General features: G+C 40.6%; 1 protein-coding gene across 3 annotated transcripts; it reads right to left on the bottom strand.

Moving 5' to 3' along the window:
- Positions 1-881: 881 nt before the first annotated feature.
- On the bottom strand, positions 882-14,706 carry LOC137805116 (neuronal calcium sensor 1). 3 transcript variants are annotated; one of them, XM_068604888.1, is made up of 10 exons: positions 14,613-14,695; positions 13,816-13,936; positions 12,679-12,813; positions 9,843-9,867; positions 5,999-6,137; positions 4,021-4,099; positions 3,552-3,640; positions 3,399-3,476; positions 2,538-2,645; positions 882-2,136 (listed from the first exon to the last, which is right to left on the bottom strand). In XM_068604888.1, the coding sequence occupies exons 3-9, from the start codon at positions 12,740-12,742 to the stop codon at positions 2,547-2,549; spliced, it is 573 nt and encodes a 190-aa protein (XP_068460989.1). In that variant the 5' UTR covers positions 12,743-12,813; positions 13,816-13,936; positions 14,613-14,695; the 3' UTR covers positions 882-2,136; positions 2,538-2,546. The 3 variants fall into 3 exon arrangements, with proteins under 3 accessions (XP_068460989.1, XP_068460990.1, XP_068460991.1); XM_068604889.1 differs by having other exon boundaries at positions 2,542-2,645; XM_068604890.1 differs by lacking the exon at positions 13,816-13,936 and having other exon boundaries at positions 882-2,645; positions 14,613-14,706.
- Positions 14,707-19,405: the final 4,699 nt, after the last annotated feature.

Genomic DNA, 19,405 nt, shown 5'->3' with positions numbered 1-19,405 from the left:
ACCCCACTGTGACTTCAATGGTTTAACCCTATCCAGCGCGCCTCCTTTAATTACATTTTCTCCGTAATCGATGTGGGCCCCTCGAGACTTTTGAACAGCATTTCGCACATTCGCAGCAGGCTGGAGCCTGCGTTTTGGACTCGTTGAGAACATTGTCTCAGTACCAGCCTCGTTTTTATAAATAGCCAACGTTTATATTCAGCTGACACCAATCTAATTTTATACATAGCCCACCCTGAGAAATCTCCCCATGGCATATGAATGGGTGGAATAGCTTGATGTGTCACAGTTTTTACTGTGTTGCTGATTTGGATTGAAAATGGGTTATTGATTATTCATTATTATGCACTTGGTGTCTGTGGCTTATGAGATAAGACCTCACAGAGGAAACCAGCTCAGATTGTATTAATGTAAATTATTCAGTGTCTTCTTCCAAAGTTTAAGTGGTAGGGACCCAGAACATTTGAGACTAGAAGATGGCTGTTCACTTCAAAACATCTCATTTTTCAGCAAAAAGTTAACAGCGACATTTACAACTTCCATCAAATACAAAATTAATCAAAGATGTACCCAAAGGACAGAGCAGTCTTGGATCAAAGTTCTGGACCTTCCTGCCCTCCTGACATCAGTTGAATCCGTCCTTCAGAAGAAACCCCACAAGCCTCATTATAAATGCCAAGACACCACCGAGTTACGCACTTCATTATACGACCTAAAAGTGCAGATATACACCAAAGAGCGACTTTTAGATTCTGTGTTTCAAAGTTTGACACATACACACTCAACTTGACATTGTTCTACATTAGTGAAGCTACTCTGCAGTATGGGAGGGAGGATCTTTAATGCCAGGTGTGTGAAATATTGATTATAGTCTTGAGAAGTGATGTATAATGAGTCTTTTTAATCAGTTTCAAATTACAAAGACAAATAATGCCGTAATAGAAAAGTTTTCCACTTAAATGCATTTTATTCTGTGCTCTTATACTGTTAATCAACAGGTAGATGACATTTATCATTCAGTAAATTATCATTTGCATAAGGCATACAAATCAGCTGATAAAACATCTTAATGCTGGAACTAAAACAATTCAAGACTGAAAGAAATGGCTTCATCACATGCTGTGGCCTCACACAGGAAAAATACAAAGTAGACATTTGCAACCACAGAGCTTGCATACAAGTTTTACAACCAGAATTGATGTCTGTTTGTGCCTCTCAATGACCAGGGCTCTGTGTGTACCGACTGAGGTTGGAGTGCAATGCTTTCAAAAGAAATAATGAGCCTTGGTTCAGATGCAGGCTGTGAGAATGTGCTGTGTTGCTTGGTCATGTCGTTCAGGATGCGGCGGTGCAACACTGCCGACACTAGACACAAGTGGAACGGGGAAGTAAAAACACAATAGGATGCAGAGACTGCAAACATAGTAAAACGATCCATAGAAAACTCCTGGCTCCTTTAAACACTCTTCAAATAAAAACCTGTTCTCTCAGGAAAAAAGTAAACCTCAGTATGGGAGAAAAAAAACAATCCCACAATAAGAAAAAATACAGTGCAATACATTTCAACACTTCTGATTAAAAAATAAAACTTCATTCATTTCCTTTGAGGAAATCCCATAAACGCAGCAAAGCAGAAAATAAATTACCATTCTATTTACATTATACAATGTACACTATACTGCATTGTAACTTTAAGTTAGAGTTCACATTATCACCAAGTCACACATTTTTCCAGATTCTCCCAGCTTTTGAGTCTCTGCATCTGGTGGTGAAGCAGCAGCAGAGCTCCACTGAGCGGGTCATCCCCTAGTTTACAGCATGTGCACAAGACGCACACACCAACACCTCAGGGGGCGTTCTGTTCCTTAGACCACAACACTCAAGAGTGTACGTGTTACCTAGTGAAGCACGGATAAATGAGGGTTTTGCTGACATGTTGGACTTCACCGTCACATCAGAGGATACATTTGTTTATAATCTGAACGGCAAATGCAGATTGACAGCTACTTGACACGAATGCCGTATGGCCGTGCAACAAAAAGTTTGCAGTACACATCCGGGTGAAGCAGGTGAAATGTGGCTTCCTCCCCTGGCAGGTGTGATGGTGTTGGCGTGCGACTGTAGAGATGGATCCAACTGAGAAATTGTAAGAATGTTCACCACTGAATAGATGACAGTAAGTGGGTGTGTTCATGCAAGACACATCAGAGCTACTGCATTACTAAAATATGTCTTATCGAGCAGTTGACAAAACGCTGAGCAGAATATCAGCAACAATTGGCAGTGGCCAGTGCATTACATTAAGCAGTGAAAGCTGTTTCAGCACTCCGAGACGATTTGATTGCCAGCAAACAAGTGGGCCATTTGAATAATTCATAGAAACAAACTGTGAGCAGAAAGTGGTTTCTTCACTTGGGTTTCAGCACGCGGACTGAATTTCCTTTATTTTATTCTTACCTCTGATGAACTAAGAATTCAACCGTATTATCACCCAAGCAGAAAAGCATGCATGTACCAGCTCATTAATAGCCACTCACCTACCATTCCTACACAAGTCCATCATAGAGAGACAATGCCTGAACAATAGAAGGGTCTGCCTTTGAACCCTCCTGAAACTCCTGCAGAGTCAGCTTCCCATCTGCATTCTGGAAGAGGAACATGAGACAAGATGAAACTGAAGCCCCTTAATGTTGTAACGTGGAGTTACCAGCAGGGGGCAAAACAGGCTCTACACATCTAAATCATGTTGCTTCTGTTCTACACTGATCTCTGGTTCAGTGCACTTGGATGGTAGCCACTCTGTGCCAATACAAATCACTCAAGTGCTGCTGTGCTGCACTGCTAGACCAATGGGTTGATCTTTGCAGTGGTGGGCTGACAAACACACCCATGCATGCTGCATCTCATCTTTCACTAAAGCTGAGTAGATTCTTGGAGCTGAGGGAATGGGCATTAGCACCGGGGGCTAGCGGTGGAGGAGACTATATATGATGTTTATAGACTGCAGGCGGTGTTAGTGACGCTGTGATGGCCGCAGCTAACAGCTCTAAACTTAACTGTGTTCATTTCAAAGGCCTGAGGGTGGCAACAAAGGCAGATTCAGTCCTCCTAAAAGTAAACTAATAGTCATTGCTGCACTTTGTTTCAGAGTCAGTAAAAGTTTAATGTAATACTATAGTAAGATCAAATGGTATAGAAGCTAGGGCATTATCACTTTCTATCACATAGGTTTTTTTAAAAAAATATATTAAAATACTAATGTTAGGGTGACCTCAAGCTCACCCGGTAGAGAGAGATCCACTTAGGCCAAGGTTCAATTCTGAGAGTGTCATCCCATCTTTCTCCACCCACCGCCTGTCGTTCAAGTTGCTCTTATAAAAGGCCTTAAAAATACCAACCTTGTCCATCATTGCAAAGATGCGGTCCACTCGCTTTTCTGGTGTGTTTTCTTCTTCTGGCAGCTCCACTGTGTTCCCCTACAATATTAAATCATTACACTTTCCACCATTCAAACATTCTGATTTATATGTCTAATGTCTGGTAAAACTTACCACCATCTGATATATGGCATCTACGATGTTCAACATCTCATCTCGGGTGATGTAGCCATCATTATCAAGGTCATAGAGTTTAAAAGCCCCTGAAAGATGTTTAAACTGTGATCAGGAACTGTGATCAGGAAGCTACTGTGAGTTTAAATTGTCAAACAATAAAATATTATATTAAACAATATGTTTTTCATGGATTACAAGCACACATGTTCAACATGAATTTGGAAGTTGTGAAAGGCAGGCAGCAGCCTTGTAAGACTGTAACCTGTTATAAAGCGACCGCAGTATTATATACACTTAGTTTCAGGTTTAAAAGGGTTACAGCTAAAGTTGCAAGTTTTCTGTGATGTTGTTTTTTTAAAAAAAAAAAAAGGTTAGCAACAACCAACAGTGTTTCTTCATATGCAATGCATGCAGTCAGTCCTGAATCCTGTCATTTAAATGTCAAAAACAGGGTGCATCTTCTTACATCTCAACTTTTCATCAAGAGTCCCCCGGGAAGTCACTGACAAGGCCTGGATGAACTCAGAGAACTCAATGCGTCCATCCTACAGTGAGAGGAGGGAGGCAGGGAGAGAGGATGGCCCAGAGACAATATGAGGATCATGACGATCTTTCTTCACACTTGCTGTCGTCGTTCTTCCTTGCTGCTCTTTCATGATGTCCTTGCTATACTCTTCCGAAAACGGGGCCAGGCGTTTGCTCCAAGTCAGTTGCTATTTTAGCCCTATACCTGGCTCTCCCGAGGCGGAAACATGTCCCTTCTAGACATTAGTAAGATGGATGCAACTGGCTCATCGTCTAAATGTTACAGCGCACAAACAGCCACTGTATACTAGTACAACTGTATCACATGTTTCACATTTTCTAAACGGATCTGCATCATTAATAGGCATGGCAGATCCTTCTGCCTGACAAGGGAGAAAATACTCTGACACTTATTTCCTCTGAGCTTTGTTCGACTCCCATGCTCTGCATGGAACCACAGGAGCTTAACGTTTCAAATAACACTCCCAACATTGTGGCCTTCAGCGTTCCTCTTTGAGGCCACACTCTGTGCAGTTGAGAGAAGTGTCTGCTAACATAGATAAACAAAGGCTCAAAGTGACTCAAACTCTGCCGATTCAGACCGACTCACCAAGTTATGACTCCCAGCCTCCATCAACTGCATGAGACTTACTCAAATTAAATGCTTAAATGGCTCTGTATAGAAGACGTGCTATTCACACGGTGAAAACAGCTTGTGGACAACAAGCAATGTTTATATATCAACGTCCTGGTAGCGGAGCCTTCAGGCTTTGGTTATTTAATATAATCTTCAGAGACTAAAGGATTGTGTTACATTAAAAAAAGATTTTTCAACATTCTGCTACAGCAGCTGCCGACCTGTAACCAAGTGCAGCCACTAGCTTCAGAAGACAGAGGAGCGCTCTTCTTGGCCTGGGGTCAGCCAAATTTATCTCGATAAGACATCTGACCAGCCAGACAATGCTGAAGTCATGCATTTCTGATTATATAAGTCATAAATACTTGTAAGATCAATGCATTCTCTAACTATGGGGGGCCTAGCGCTAATGAAGGTCACCGGTAAACATGAGACTGAGGGGTTGTCTGAGCTTTCTGACAAGAAGCCTCTTAACGGAGTCAATAAACCTTCAGGGGCTCCTCACCATCCCAGGAGCTGTCCATCCAGTGTGTCTTCCTCAACACAATTTTAATATCTCATACTGCTGCAATGGGGTGGATTACTCCATACACATGGTGCTTTTCACAGGCCTCATTCAAATGTGCTTTCTCATCATATCTTCAAATCTTTAAAAAAAAAAAAGTGCCTACTTAAGACAGGAGCTTCATTGAAAAAAAACATGCATATACACCTTTTGAAAAATGAATTGGCAAACACTCTTAAAAACTGATTTCTGGCACAAAACTAAGAGTTACAATTATGTGTTACTATTAATGTAATGACTCATCTTTCCGACTGAATCCTTTGAGCTGAAATCATGCTCGCAAATTGTCAAAGGATCTGTGAAGTGTTTTAAAATAAAAAACCTTAATACTTCTCAATACTTAAGAAATATAATACAATTCTGTCTACTAGCTTTAAAGTTACTAAACATTTCAAACCACGAAAATATAGCTCTCTTTTGGCTCCAGACCGAAACATATACATATATACATACATACATGTATGTATGTATGTATGTATGTATGTATGTATGTATGTATGTATGTATGTATGTATGTATGTATGTATGTATGTATGTATATATATATATATATATATATATATATATATATATATATATATATATATATATATATATATATATATATATATATATATATATATATATATATGTTTTATTATATACATACAATAAAACAATATGCAATACAATTAAATGTATAATAAAACAATAAAACGTATAAAATTGATTACAAACCTTATTTTCATCAAAGACATTGAAGACAAAGGAGGCAAACTTTGTGGGATCTCCAAAAGGAAAGAACTGCTTGTATATCTTCTGAAAGCCCACAGCATCCAGCTGCCCACTGGGACAATCTTTAATAAAGCCTTTGTACCTGAAACATAAAAGCACTGATAAAGTATTTAAAATCAGTAAAACAGCATCAATAACATGATGAGAATACATAATGAAGACAAGACTGGAAACAATGATGCCAGTCTGAAGTCATCTCCTCTGCTCCACAGCGTCGGTTCAGTTTGAAAAAGCGTGCAAGATCAAAACGCTGAAAGGGCAAAGCCATTTGCCTCATTCACAGATAAGACGATCGCCCTATTTCAATAGCAAGTCAAGAGTGGTTAACTCTAATCAAATTACTCTCTATTCCTCTTTTGATAATATGCTACGCTGATGGATATATCTGAGAGGTTCCTCTTGCCCCTAGAAACGACACATCTAGAGAGTGACTTAATATCTCTATTAGCCTATATATAGAAGCATCTCAGAAGCAATTTCAAGCGCAGTCACTCAGAGGAAGGCAGTTTTCTTGTACGTCTTCATAAAAAGCCACAAAGTCTAACTAGACTGTAACAGGTCAGGGAGAAAGGAAGTGAGTGTTGGTCTTTACAAAAATAAATGCTAGATGAGAGGTAGGAGGGAATAATAACCCTCTAGTTATAAAAAGCATCGCAGAAAGCTTTTGCTCTTGATCAACAGCAAAAATGACGCACAAGGGAGCACTGCATGTTCGTCTCTGATTCAGAATAAGGCTGTAATTACGGCCAGAGAGAAAGAGAGAGAGAGTGCTCTGATGAGGAATGGAGGCCAGGGCAGCTCTTTTGCACTCACTCTCTGGCTCCTCACTCCTGTTAAATTCCTTAGTTTTAATCTGCTTTCGAGAAAATGAAGCCAGGTTTATAGAGTCAAAGAGATGGAGAGACGCTTTGAGGAGAATCTGAGAAAAAGTTCAGCAAGAAGAAAGCAAAACCACGTGATGCTCATATTGAATTATTTTAAGACATGCAGTCAAATTAAAGCCGTACCCACTATAATGCAGAATGCAATCTAATTGCAATTCAAAGTGCAGAGCACACAATACATATCAGAATCTAATGCAGACCCATTTCACCTGAACGTGTGACTATGGAATATTATATCCAGCAACAAATATAAAAGGCTACTACTGAAACATACTGTACAGCATAGCTAGAGAGAAATAGGGTTTGTTTGTCTTCATAGTATTTAAAGACACAGAATTTGTGTCACATGTGCAGTCACAATGACCAAAAAGCTGTCATCAAATGGAGGAATATTGCTATCAGATCAATCACTTATATCTGCTATGTTTATAAGGACAGGCTATATTTGTAATTTCAGGTTCAAATATCAGTCAACTTTAGGTTATTATTTGTCATGTTGAGTGACACTGGGAGAGGGCCTTTATATCAGACACTCTTGAGTTGCATAATGGTACATGTTCACGTTCAAAATTTAAAAGACAAAAGGAAATCTTAGACTCTTTGATTACGACCGCATTTTTGATCTGCTTCTTGTGAGTCACAGAACATTATGGTCTCATCACTCAAGTTCCTCTTATATGACATATTTCCTTGCCAGAGAGTGCCTGAAGCTCAGTTTTTACTAATTTAGGACCACCCTAAGGACCTAAAAATGATGAAAGAGTGCTTGTCATTTTTGCATTGCACTTCTATGCCTGTCAGACTCACGATGGAGACTTTTCTTTTTTAAGTACCAAAACTGATGCAGAAGAAGCAGTGTATTTTTATTTCACACAATCTTCTTACTTCTCAAAACCTGGCACATACATTACCCAAAACACAACTAGACCCCCGACAGGCCAGTCAGAGATTAATAAACATGTCAGGTCGACGCCCACATTTAACATACTGTCAGAGTTACATAAGCAGAAGACACATCCACAGTGCCAAGCGTCTGCACTAGTGTAAACATGTTTGCCCAGTGTCAGCTATTTGTCAAAGTCATAATCAGAATCACCTTCATTTGCCAAGAGCACATCATGTTCAAGAAATCTGACTTGATGACACTGGTGCTACGACACATAGACACACTGTACTCTAAGTACACTGTACTTGCAGGAACATAGCAGACGTGACATTGGGCTTCAGACCACAGTGGGAGACAAGCATGAAGATTAAGTATGCATTACTGGCACTGGCACTGGCTCCTACTCGTTGGCTTCTGCCATAGTGGTTTGCTGAAGAGTTGCGTCCGATGTCCCTCCTGCTACTGCTTTGCTGGCAGGGACATCACTGAGCTAGGGCATTTTGTTATTGATTCCAGGTGAGCCTCGAGCATACTAATGATGTTCTCTTAGAGGAGAATTAGGAAGAGGGGGACAAATTTAATGCACAACACAGGCATTTATCTAACCCCGCTAATTCTTCTATGTCTGTGATCTAATTACACGCCATCTGGCATTTCCCCTGGTGAAATTCCCTTTCATCCTTCACACTCAGCCGTGTTGATTGCTGCTGATCTTCAAGTGAGGGCTCATGCAAACTCTGCTGTGAAAGACAGTGAGAAATTGATGGCGAGTTAGCTGGCTGCACAGCCGGAGGGGTGGAAGTTTATGTGTGTGTGGGGGGGGTGGTTGCAGTCAGCCTCAGAGACAGGCCACCTAAGAGGCTCTTGACCTGCCAATGCACAGTTGTATTAAAGGCTGCTGCTACTGCTGAATGCCTGCAAATGTGCCTTCTTCCCCCTGTAAACCCCCCAACAGGGGACAAAGACAGAGACAGAGTTCTTTCCATGCATGCAGAATTAGACCATGAAATGCAAAACCAAAGCAGGAGAACTGAAGTGTGAACATGGACGAGTAATTGCTTTATTGCAGCGCTCCCTCCTCTGATGTACCCTATTCTTTGCTTTTGATTTCAAAACAAACAGTAGCATGCAGCAAACAAAGGTGATGACCACGCTCACGCTTGAAACGTCTCTGTAAATGAAGATGCCTTGTTGCTTGTCGGTGAGTCAGTGACTGTAAAATTGTGCCTTTAGAAAAACACATGTGAAATTCACAGCCTCGCAGTAATGATCACTCTCACCTCAGTTGTGCAATTTATCGTGATCTGAGGCATCTCGGTTTCATGAATATGTCTCATTTTGATGCATGAAAGTACATATTAGAGAGCTGGGACTTCAGGCTGGAAGCACAACAAGATGAGACTTCTGCAAGATGATGCCCGTGCAGGTCACACTGAATAATAATAATAATAATAATAATAATAATAATAATAATAATAATAATAATAATAATAATAATAATAATAATAATAATAATAAGTACGGAATCTGACAGGAAGGATTACTAATCGGCAACCTTATGAAGGTGATGTGGCCACGTAGCGAGTGATTAAGTGCCTGAAAGTAAAACAACTGTATGAGTCTGTCCATTCTTTTGTTATCAGACATCCCTTTCACATTTAGATGAGGAATGCATCATGGATGCGTTTGCATCAGCGTTATCAGCCTTCAAAGTCATTCAGTCTCAATAACGCTTCCAAGTCACTCTATTTTCAGAACGCTTCTATCTTCAGGGTAAAGTGACAGAAATTGCTTCAAATCAACCATCAAACCAAATGTTAATAGAATATCCATGGACTCAAGGAACCAAAGCCTGGACCAAATACATCAACGTGGATTTTGCAATTTTTCGAGACAAGAAAAGACCCTCACCTCTGATCCATGTGAAGTTTGCCAGTGAACACACAATCGCTTATATGACGAGCTTCAAATCACGCATGGAAAACACATCTCATTAATAATAAATCGACACACTTACCACTGTTGCACCTCTTTCTCAGTAACTGTAAGAGAAATAAAGATTGACATTAGCTTAAAGGAAAACTTTGGCTGTCCTAGAAAAAAAGAAGCAGCATGCTGTTAGAGGAGCCAAGGAGTTGCATCATTAATCGTTTTTGGCCCAATCCTCTCACATATTCACACTCAAAAGTCTCAACATGCAATCATCATTGATTCTCATGTACAATCAGGGGAGATGAAAAAATAGGATCTACTGATCAGGATGTAGTGGCCAAGTAGGAGTAAACCTCTGTGGAGTCACACAAAGATAAAACAAGGCTGAGGGAACAAAGGTCAGCCAAAAATTTAGAGAACAGTTTAGGAGACAGGATGTGCCATCATTGCCACACAAACACCAATATCTGCCAGTATTTGATCAACCAATCCCTCATGGCTTTCCATGCCCTTTTTTACTTTCTCTCAAGTAACCACAACAATGTACAGCCTCTCACCCCTGGGGTTGCTAACGAAAACAAGGGCTGAAAATCAATCGCATTAGTTTAACTCGGTTGATTTTCTAAACTGCTGCCACGGTAAGTCTGAGGAAAGATGCCGTCCAGTACTGTACCACTTCTGTTCAGCCTGGAGTAAAGTAATAGCCATATTCAGACAACAAACACATAGTTAGTTAATCAATAATATATTCTACTGTAATGTTTAACCTTCAGCAGCTCATAGTCATGGTTACTGCAAATGTAACCATGACTAAATATATCCAACACTTTATCAAGAAATCCACATGTGCATTCCATAATGCAACTACTGCAGCGCTGGAGCAGAATCATAGAGGGTATCGATAAGAAGGCCAAGTCAGGTGGCCCTCGTCTGCATATGTGTCAGATTCTATTTGTTCTGCTCATCATTTTACTAAGAAACCCATCATGTCACCTTTTCCTGGACAATGAATGTCAGGATCAATCTCTTGGCTGTCAACTAAGCTGAACTGCCATTAAAATGGCCAAAAAAGTCAATGTAGTCAAATATTAGTAGCAATTTTTCATGCCTACGATTTAAAATAACATGTTATTGCATAAGTTGGACGGAAGCGATGGGCAATAACACAATCGCACCATTGCAGGAGAGCACACTCAGCTGGTTGACCCTGCAGGGTTTGCAAGAACACATTCAGCTTGCACTCTGCAAGACTGCTCACTGTGAGCCTCTTCATGGCTTTGACAACTTACAAAATCATTATGCCATTAGATGGACCGAGCCTACATCCTGCCGACATTTAAATAGGACTGCTGGCATTTCCATGTGATGCCAGAACAGAACGCTTTTCTGGTTTGAATTAAGTATAAGTGAGGCTGCAACCATTTTTCACAGTTTAAACTATGAACAGGAAAACCAGCAGCTGGCCAGAACCTTGGTACAGCTCAATGTTGAACTGAACAGGTCATATTTCAGGACCTGGCCTTGTTAGTTGCCTGTCAACACAGATGGGATAATTTGCTGAGGAAAAAAAACAACTTACTCTTATACCACTGAAAGAAAGAAAAAGACACATAGGCTCAGTTAAATGTATGTAGTCCCAAATCTGTCAAGAAGAGGAGGTAAGCGAAGACTTAAATGACAGAAATAGCTTCTCATGGGAGAGCAAGAGAAAGAGGCACCAGGATGAAGGAAAGCAGAAATGATAGTCTCAAAGCAGGCAACCACAGAGAAATGGAAATGATCATGCTGGGAGAGAAGCTTGGTGCCCCTCTTAGCAATGCTAACCAGATAAGATACTAATTATACTATTCCATTCCCAGCTCAAAGAGGGCAATTAGGGGATAGAGCGAAGGAGATGGGGTGACAGGGTAAGAGAGGGAGAGAGAGAGGGTGAGAGAGGGAAAGAGTCTAGAAGACAGCAGCAAGCAGCCCAGCCCAGCACGAAGCCCAATCTTCCTCCACAGCAATTTCCTGCCACAGCAGTCTTCCATGGTTCTGCTGGGGAGACCCACCACACAAATAACACTGTCATTTGGCAGCCAATGGATGTCAACTCCCACCCACACCTGCACACTGTACTACTAAAATAATAATAATAATAATAATAATAATAATAATAATGCTGTATGTCAGAAATAACACACACATTATGATTATAGTTTCTTACAAGCAGAGATCATTTTGGTAATTATACATGTGATCTCTGTTCAAATTTGATTGAAAACTGCGGGGAGGAGGGTAGAGAATATTTATCTGTTAAGCAGAAGATTGTCAACTAAATTAGTGCTGGCAAGGTGAGGAAAGCAAACACTGTCAATTTGCAATGTCCTGACAAGTCGACGAGAACAACACAAAGCTGTGTACTTGCAATGTTGCAGATCCGATCACACCATTTCCTTTTATCTATCCATCCCCGTCTCTGAACTCACATAATAAAGAGGATCCACAATCTGCATATGAAGTCACATCCTCATCTCAAAACCCCCCAGCCCCGATAGCTGCTAACAAACTAAGCAACTCCATGGCCTTCAGTATGATTTGAAGATGCCAATTGCAACTTCTGCCAAACCTTAACCAATCACAATTTGTGATGGATTTAAAATAAAACAGGGAGCTCATTCCCAGCTTATATGTTAGTTGTAGCTCTGTTTTGTTGAAAATAACTTGGTGTAGAATCCAGAAACCAGCGGGCAGGACATATACTGTAATGCTTGTTTGTAACAAGGTGGGTGGAAAATATGATGATTAATCTTAGGGATTCCTCAGACAGTATACAGTATTTTACCTTTGGCCAAAATGTTCTTTAGTTCTTATATAGGCCAGCTGAAAAGAGTTTGTGTTTCTAAAGACGAGTAAAAATAAAAAGACGTGAAGGTACTCACAGTAGGTTTTCCTTGTCAACTCCTCCACCACATCTGGCTTAAGCTTGCTGTTTGATTTACCCATGATCTTCAGCTCTCCTCCACACCTCCAAGTCCACCTTGGCACGCAGCACCCAGTACTACCTCCTCTCCAGTCTGCTCCTCGGCCAAAAACACACACAAAAGTGGGCCAGTTTTAGGTGCATAGATGCTGGTAAAATTTTAAAAAAGCTTTTTGGTTTTTGTTTTTAAAAAAAAACAAAACAAAGGAAACTCCCTTCCCAGCTAAACGCGTCTAACATTCTGAGTAGTTCACTCTAGCTGCTGTCATGATTCGCTCAGTCATCAGCGCCGGCACTCCAGACAGGCAAGTCAGAGCCCGAGGGCCCTGTGAAGAAGGGCCGGCTCGTCGTTAGGTCTATATGAGCGCTGCTGAGTGCCTATGTGTTCACCTCATTTCTTCACAGCAGTCCGTGGGCGCAAAGTGGCGTTTGGATACGTTGCTACCTTCGTCCTTGGATACAAGAGTCACTCAGTGGCTGGGTTAAGCACGCTCACTCCCTCACAGTCATTCTCTGTTCTTCGCACTCCTCCCACCCCTCCTTTTCCCACCACCATCTTCATTGCTCAGAGTAAGTTACAGGAGAAAAGAATCCTCCCTCTTGACAGCTGAGATAAGGAGATGTGTTAACTAAAACACAATAAACAGAGCTTGCCTTGGTTGCACCCCGCTGCACTTTGCATTCAAATGTTAATTCCAATCCCTGGAATTTATAAAGACGCAGCCGTTTAAGAAAAAGGTAAAACGGTTTCAGCAATTATTGATGGAAGGTCTTCACATAGTTCTACAGTCCTAGATGCCAGCTGAAAATGGATCTGGTCGTGGTCTTAAAATAAGTGTGTGAGCTGTCTACCAAGCTTAGAGGCGGATTTGAAGAGTGACAGTTTTCTTTTCTTCTCCATTCTGACTCATAATTCCCCCTCCTTCTTCCTGTTCTCACAACAGCATGGTATGGTGATTTCCTCCTCTCTGTCACAGTAGACAGTAAGGGAGGGATAATGGAATTTCGTCGTATCACCAGCCTACCGATGGCATGCACTGATGCCTAACCGCAGCAGCTGCCTAAGCCACAAAATAGGAAAGTATGCACGAGGCACCTTCACTGCAAACATCTGTTCCCTGTGTCCATGGCCAGTGATGTCCTTCTGAGGGATGCCACACTGGTAATCACCATCTTGTGTTTGCTCAAGCCTTGTGGTCCTGGGTGTTACTTAGACACTATGAAAACAAACAGACGGACAGCAGTCACAGAGGGAATGACAAGCATTTACTGTGTTTGAGTGGAAATGGACTGTGTTGTCACCGAGAGCCACACAGACACATGAGCACTTCAATGGAAAAACACTCAAAACAGACAACGACCGTTCTACTGCCAAAGCAGCCGAATATAGCCCAGAGGAAAGGCCCAGTGTGGAGTGCTGGTACTGGAGGTGCAGGAGCTATCATCAAAGTAAGCGGCTCTGAACAAGCACAGTTTAAGAGGGCTCGAGCCCAAGTCTCAGGAATGATCGATTCCACTCAAGTCTTGTGAAAACAGTTGGCGAGGAGAAAGCAACAAAAACACATACGCACATAAATTCATTAAAAAAAATGAATGGCTGAGTTCAAACATAATGACAGCGCACTGTTTCCATATCTTCGTATTTGTTTTGGTCGACAGGCGTAAAATAAAACAGAGAGGCGTCAGCAGCAGGTGGGACGTTGCCTGGCAAGCGCCACAGCAACACACAGCGTCTGGCTCCAGTGCACACGGCGACGGCGCCGGGAGTCATTGTACTCGCTATGTGTGGTCCCCACGCTGTGCCTTGTCACGAACCAAATACAAATAAAACAAACTCCAAATTCTCCTCGACGTGAATCAAACCCCGTCCACGTAAACGCGACTTCGGTTTACCTGAACTCCGCAGGCGGAAAGTCGCAGTCCGTCCAGGCGGTCCCAACGCGGAGAGCCGAGTTCCGGAGCGACTCGCTGCTGCGCGGACGGCCGTGTGACGTCGCTGCTGGCCCCGACCGACTCAGCGCGGTGCCGGAGAGACGCTGACGTCGCCGTACCATTGGTCATACAAGGACTCTTTGTGTGCTGTAGGCGCCTTCACGTGTGTCATCTCGTAAAACAGTGAGGGATTCATGGATTCATGTACTCAAACTCACTTTCTTTCTAACGCGCAGTCTAATTTTAGGGACAGTTGAAATGCAGATATGGCACTTTCAGTAGTTGGTCGGTATGCCGTCTGTGACATGTATGTATCAGGAAGTGAATTCGGGGATAGTCTTGAAATAGATGGCTTATTTTTGTTTATCATTATGTCAAGGCTTGAAGCATTTTTTTTTGTACATAGCAAAACACAGCAGGAGTGTGTGTGTGTGTGTGTGTGTGTGTGTGTGTGTGTGTGTGTGTGTGTGTGTGTGTGTGTGTGTGTGTGTGTGTGTGTGTGTGTGTGTGTGTTTTTGTCGTTGATCAACCTATCATCCTATTTTACAAATGTTGATATTTCAATTTGCCTTTATATGGGTCTGTGGCAAGGACTGCATGGATATAATTGACCTAATGTTGAAAATTAGTAAATTTCCAAGAAGTTTAGGAGCACATCTCTGGTAAACACAAGATTAAAAATAGTCCTGTGGAATTATTGGGGGAGAAAGTGAGTTTTACAGATCTTTCAATTAAATCAACTTATCGATTAGTTCACAAAATTGCATGAGTGTTAGTCGACTAAGGTTGAGGACAGCCATAGTAATGTCAAAACTATAATCAATTTATCATTATTATCGGCCCTAAGGTATACTGATTGTTGACTTCATGTTTTCTTTTGTTCTTTCTTTGTTTATTAGAAGCAGCTAAAGAGCTTCCTTGTCAATGACACATTCGATGACTCACAAGATAGAATGTATGCAGCTATAGTCAAGTAGTTGAGTTGTAGACTTTAGTCAAGGTCAAGCTCCAAAAACATTACCATAAAGCAACACAATAATCTTCAGTTCGACCCTGACTGTGTTAAAAAATTCCACACTAACTGCATACTGCATACCACCTAATAAATTAACAATGAGGAATGCCATTACCAGCAGGCAGTTCACACTAAAGTATACTCAAGCAATATGTGTTGTCTGCATCACATGGCGGTATCATCATGACGATACCAGTCCAAATTTCTGTTAATTGAGAGTTGTTTATCACGATTGTAAATTGAGGTGACCGCTTTCACTAAATTCAAAATGTTCCAGTATTTTTTTAAGGGAAATTCTAAATGTTTTAATGCTTTTGTGCTGAATGCATGTATCCAAAGGTTAATTGTTTCAAAGGTCATTGGACAGTCTGATAAGTTGCAATGCAATTTGGAGCGGTTGATTTCATTAGTAAGCCTACGTCTCACACTCAGATATTAATGCTAATATAGAACATCTGGTCATTTCTCATGTACACAATCGTGCTAGTATGCAACGTAAAACAGACCTTCAGTTTGTAAAATTCTCAGGTCTTTCAAACTCAACCCACAAGGTCTTAATACAGACTGTAGGTCTCATTTAGATAACTCTAATGACATCATTATTTCCATATGATGGCATCATAAGGGTCATTTTCTCAGACATTTTCCCATCAGAGCTATAGACATCCTCTACAGTACAATTCAACTGATGCGAGATTTAAGACTTACGTAATTTAAGTTATTTCAGAGGTTTGCTGTAAGTTATTTTATTCGCCATTCAAAAAAATCTATTAAAGGTGTCTTGCAAGTCTGCAGATTTAAAGAGAAGTCTGAAAAGCTTGAAGTGGGATATCAAATTAAGAGAGCATAGCAGAAAAAATTAGGTTGAGTTTATCTAAACATAGGCTGCTATAATTATTAATATGGAGAGCACAAGGCTAGCTAAGAAACATTGCAGTACGGAAATGAAGAAAAAATATTTCATACTACTGCACCTGCAGGAGAAGAAAAGTCATTCAGATTGATTCAAAGCAAAAGATGAATGTTCTGCAGTCTTCACAGGTATTGATTGCTCACAAGGCTAGATGAAGAACGCAAGAACAAGTCATTTTCCCTCGAGTCTCATTGGTTACTCGAGCTTGTTACTCATGTTACTTGTGCTTGAGTGCAAACTTTGCAATCAGACCTTTTCATGAGCACCTTGTTAAAATTCTGTGCTCATCCGCTGCATGCCGACAGATGTTCAGTAATAGCATTTGTCCACTAATAAATGCTCCACTATCTTTCTACAGCCCGATAGGAGCTGTCTGCCCGGCCATGGGAGGGTTGGATCGAAATGTACTGTGGGCTGTGTGACTCGGCCATCTTAGTATTTAATGCTCTTCCCTGCTGTCATTTATTACAGTCAAGTGTCGTTACAGTAGTCTCACAGGAATAGAGAGAACAAGGCTGAGCACAGGAGAAAGAGGCCAAAACAAAATAGAGTAAATTATTTGCAGGTTTCTAATCGTTTTATGCTGTAGACGTGAAAGCAGACGGGAATCTATTTCGGAACATAGTTTAACTTCAACGTCAGCTCTGGGGTTGTTATTATAGACTTTGGGTAAACTGAACTAAACTAAGTTTACCAACTTGCACATTTTACCACCAAACATTATGTCCAATATCAATCTTAATTCCAGTCATCAAAGAAATGAACTATATGTTTCTACAGAGGGACAGAGAATGCTACATATTTCATAGTTTCCAAAGACCAAAAGTTCCTCATTTGCAACAGGTCAAAGTTGCCATAAAACCCCATTTTTAGACACAGAAATGTGGAATTTTCACTTCAGGATGTCAAAAAATATTTCTCTTTTTTCTCTGCTATCATGCAAATTGCATTACAAAAGTGCTTTTCCTTTAAACAATTCAGTATATACCTTGGAGATATTTGCCCATCTATTTGTCAGACAATTAATCAGACAAGGTGATCATTAAATCATAATCAGCACAGGGGCATCATAAATACCCCTGCAGTGTTTTTGCATCACCCTGATATGCTGACTTGTGCTAAAACAGCCAGGGACTACTGGGAGAAAACCACTTCCTAAAAAATCTCTGTATATTTTTGTTGTGCCACTGAGTTTTAGCACCTTAGGTATTGCATTACAGGCTGGTAAGTCACCACCTCAGGGCTGACAATATACTAACACAATATGTGTCTTCATTAGCAGCAAAAACACAAGAAGCTCGTAAAAACTCCATCAGCAGGAGGAAGTATTCTAGAGTTTACTGGTTTTCTTATATTAAAGCATGAAGACAGAGCCACTCATGCATAAACCAAGCAAAATGACAAGAGTAACATCCATATATTTGAAAAACGGATGTTATGACCATTTGGTGGTATGGCTGTAACTTTGATTCAACACCTGATCCATCACTCTGGCAGTTTTATAAATAGTCACATACCTAACAAAAATGCAGCTTCAATGAGTCAGGCATGAAAGGTGTGCTAGATTTAACGAAGACAATGGATACTTTGAAAGATATAAAAAAAGCAAGAGATTTGATTATTTTAATCACGCAGAGCTTGGAAAGCCATACTACCTTATGCCAGCTACTGTAATCAACATGTGTAATCATTTTCTTTCAAACCAGTAACATTTTAGCACAATGCTTTTCCTCCATTATCCAAACAAAAAGAGTTGAGGTGATGGGCTGACATAAAGAGGCAGGTGAACATTTATAGCTTTTTCACACATGTATTATTTACAACAGTGTGACAGATGGAGGGACGGCAAAGAGCAGCAGATGAGCAAGAATCATGTTATGTTCCATCCAGAGCCACTCTACTTGAATGCATCTCCAAATGAAACACTGAGACAATGTGCTCCACAATAATAAAAAATGTTTGCCTGATGTCTGTCTAAAAGACTATAAAAAAAAGTAGCATACAACTTGGAAGGTTTAAAAACATATTAATTATAGATTTCGACAATAAAGTAGTAAAAGTAAAAAGGATGACAGAAATGTGGCCGTACAACATAATTAACTGTATTCCATGGGAACTTCCTCCTTGTTCAATAACCACAATCAAACAGCACTTTCCCGAGGCGTCATCTGTTGTACCCACTTGAGTATCCCATATGGCTGGAGATATATAATTTAGGACCATTAATATACAATCCCTACCCTCCTCTGAACAGGCATGGGCAATGAGGATCCAACAACACTTATCGCAGTCTGTTGTGCTCGATAAATCCAGCAGGACATAGAGGTTTTAGTGGAGCAGCGATGCTGTGTAATGCCTGTGACACCCAGCTGTTAGTTCAGACTGACAACAGGCAGATATCTGGCAGACTAATGGCAGATGGGGCTGGAATCCTAGCTTTATGGAGATAAACTACCTCTGCTCTGGAAGGAAGAGGATGAAACCCTTTTTGTATTATGGTCAAACAACATCGGAATTTTCTTTCCTGAGAAAGTGAAACTCAATCTGGTTACATCTGAGCATTTATAATCATAGCAGGGGAAACATTTTTTTCAAGTTGTGTTAGAAGTAGAAAAAAATCTGTAGAGCCCATTGTATACAGCATGTGTATCATTAAGAGCAAATTAATAAATAAACTATGATGATATATTTAAAATGTATATCTTGTTAAAATAAAATATCTACTAATTGTTTAATCTAGAGGGAATCGTCCATCATCTGGCCCAGATTAAAGAATACAAGAAAACGATTTTAGCCGTGACCCAGAGGATAAAGCTTGTCAGTTTA

This window comes from Clinocottus analis, unplaced genomic scaffold, assembly GCF_023055335.1.
Source record: "Clinocottus analis isolate CAN_PGR_092001 unplaced genomic scaffold, fCliAna1.0.p SCAF_7, whole genome shotgun sequence".
NCBI classification, from domain to species: Eukaryota; Metazoa; Chordata; class Actinopteri; order Perciformes; family Cottidae; genus Clinocottus; species Clinocottus analis.
This window is presented reverse-complemented; position numbering and strand designations above follow the sequence as displayed.

What these genes read in the sequence shown, in the direction of transcription:
- LOC137805116 (XM_068604890.1), bottom strand. Translation starts at nt 12,742, where the DNA reads ATGGGTAAATCAAACAGCAAGCTTAAGCCAGATGTGGTGGAGGAGTTG. An exon ending in GAGAAAGAGGTGCAACAGTG is followed by an intron (nt 6,138 to 9,842) that starts GTAAGTGTGTCG and finishes TTTATGTTTCAG; the next exon opens with GTACAAAGGCTTTATTAAAG. An exon ending in ATGCCATATATCAGATGGTG is followed by an intron (nt 3,477 to 3,551) that starts GTAAGTTTTACC and finishes TTAATATTGTAG; the next exon opens with GGGAACACAGTGGAGCTGCC.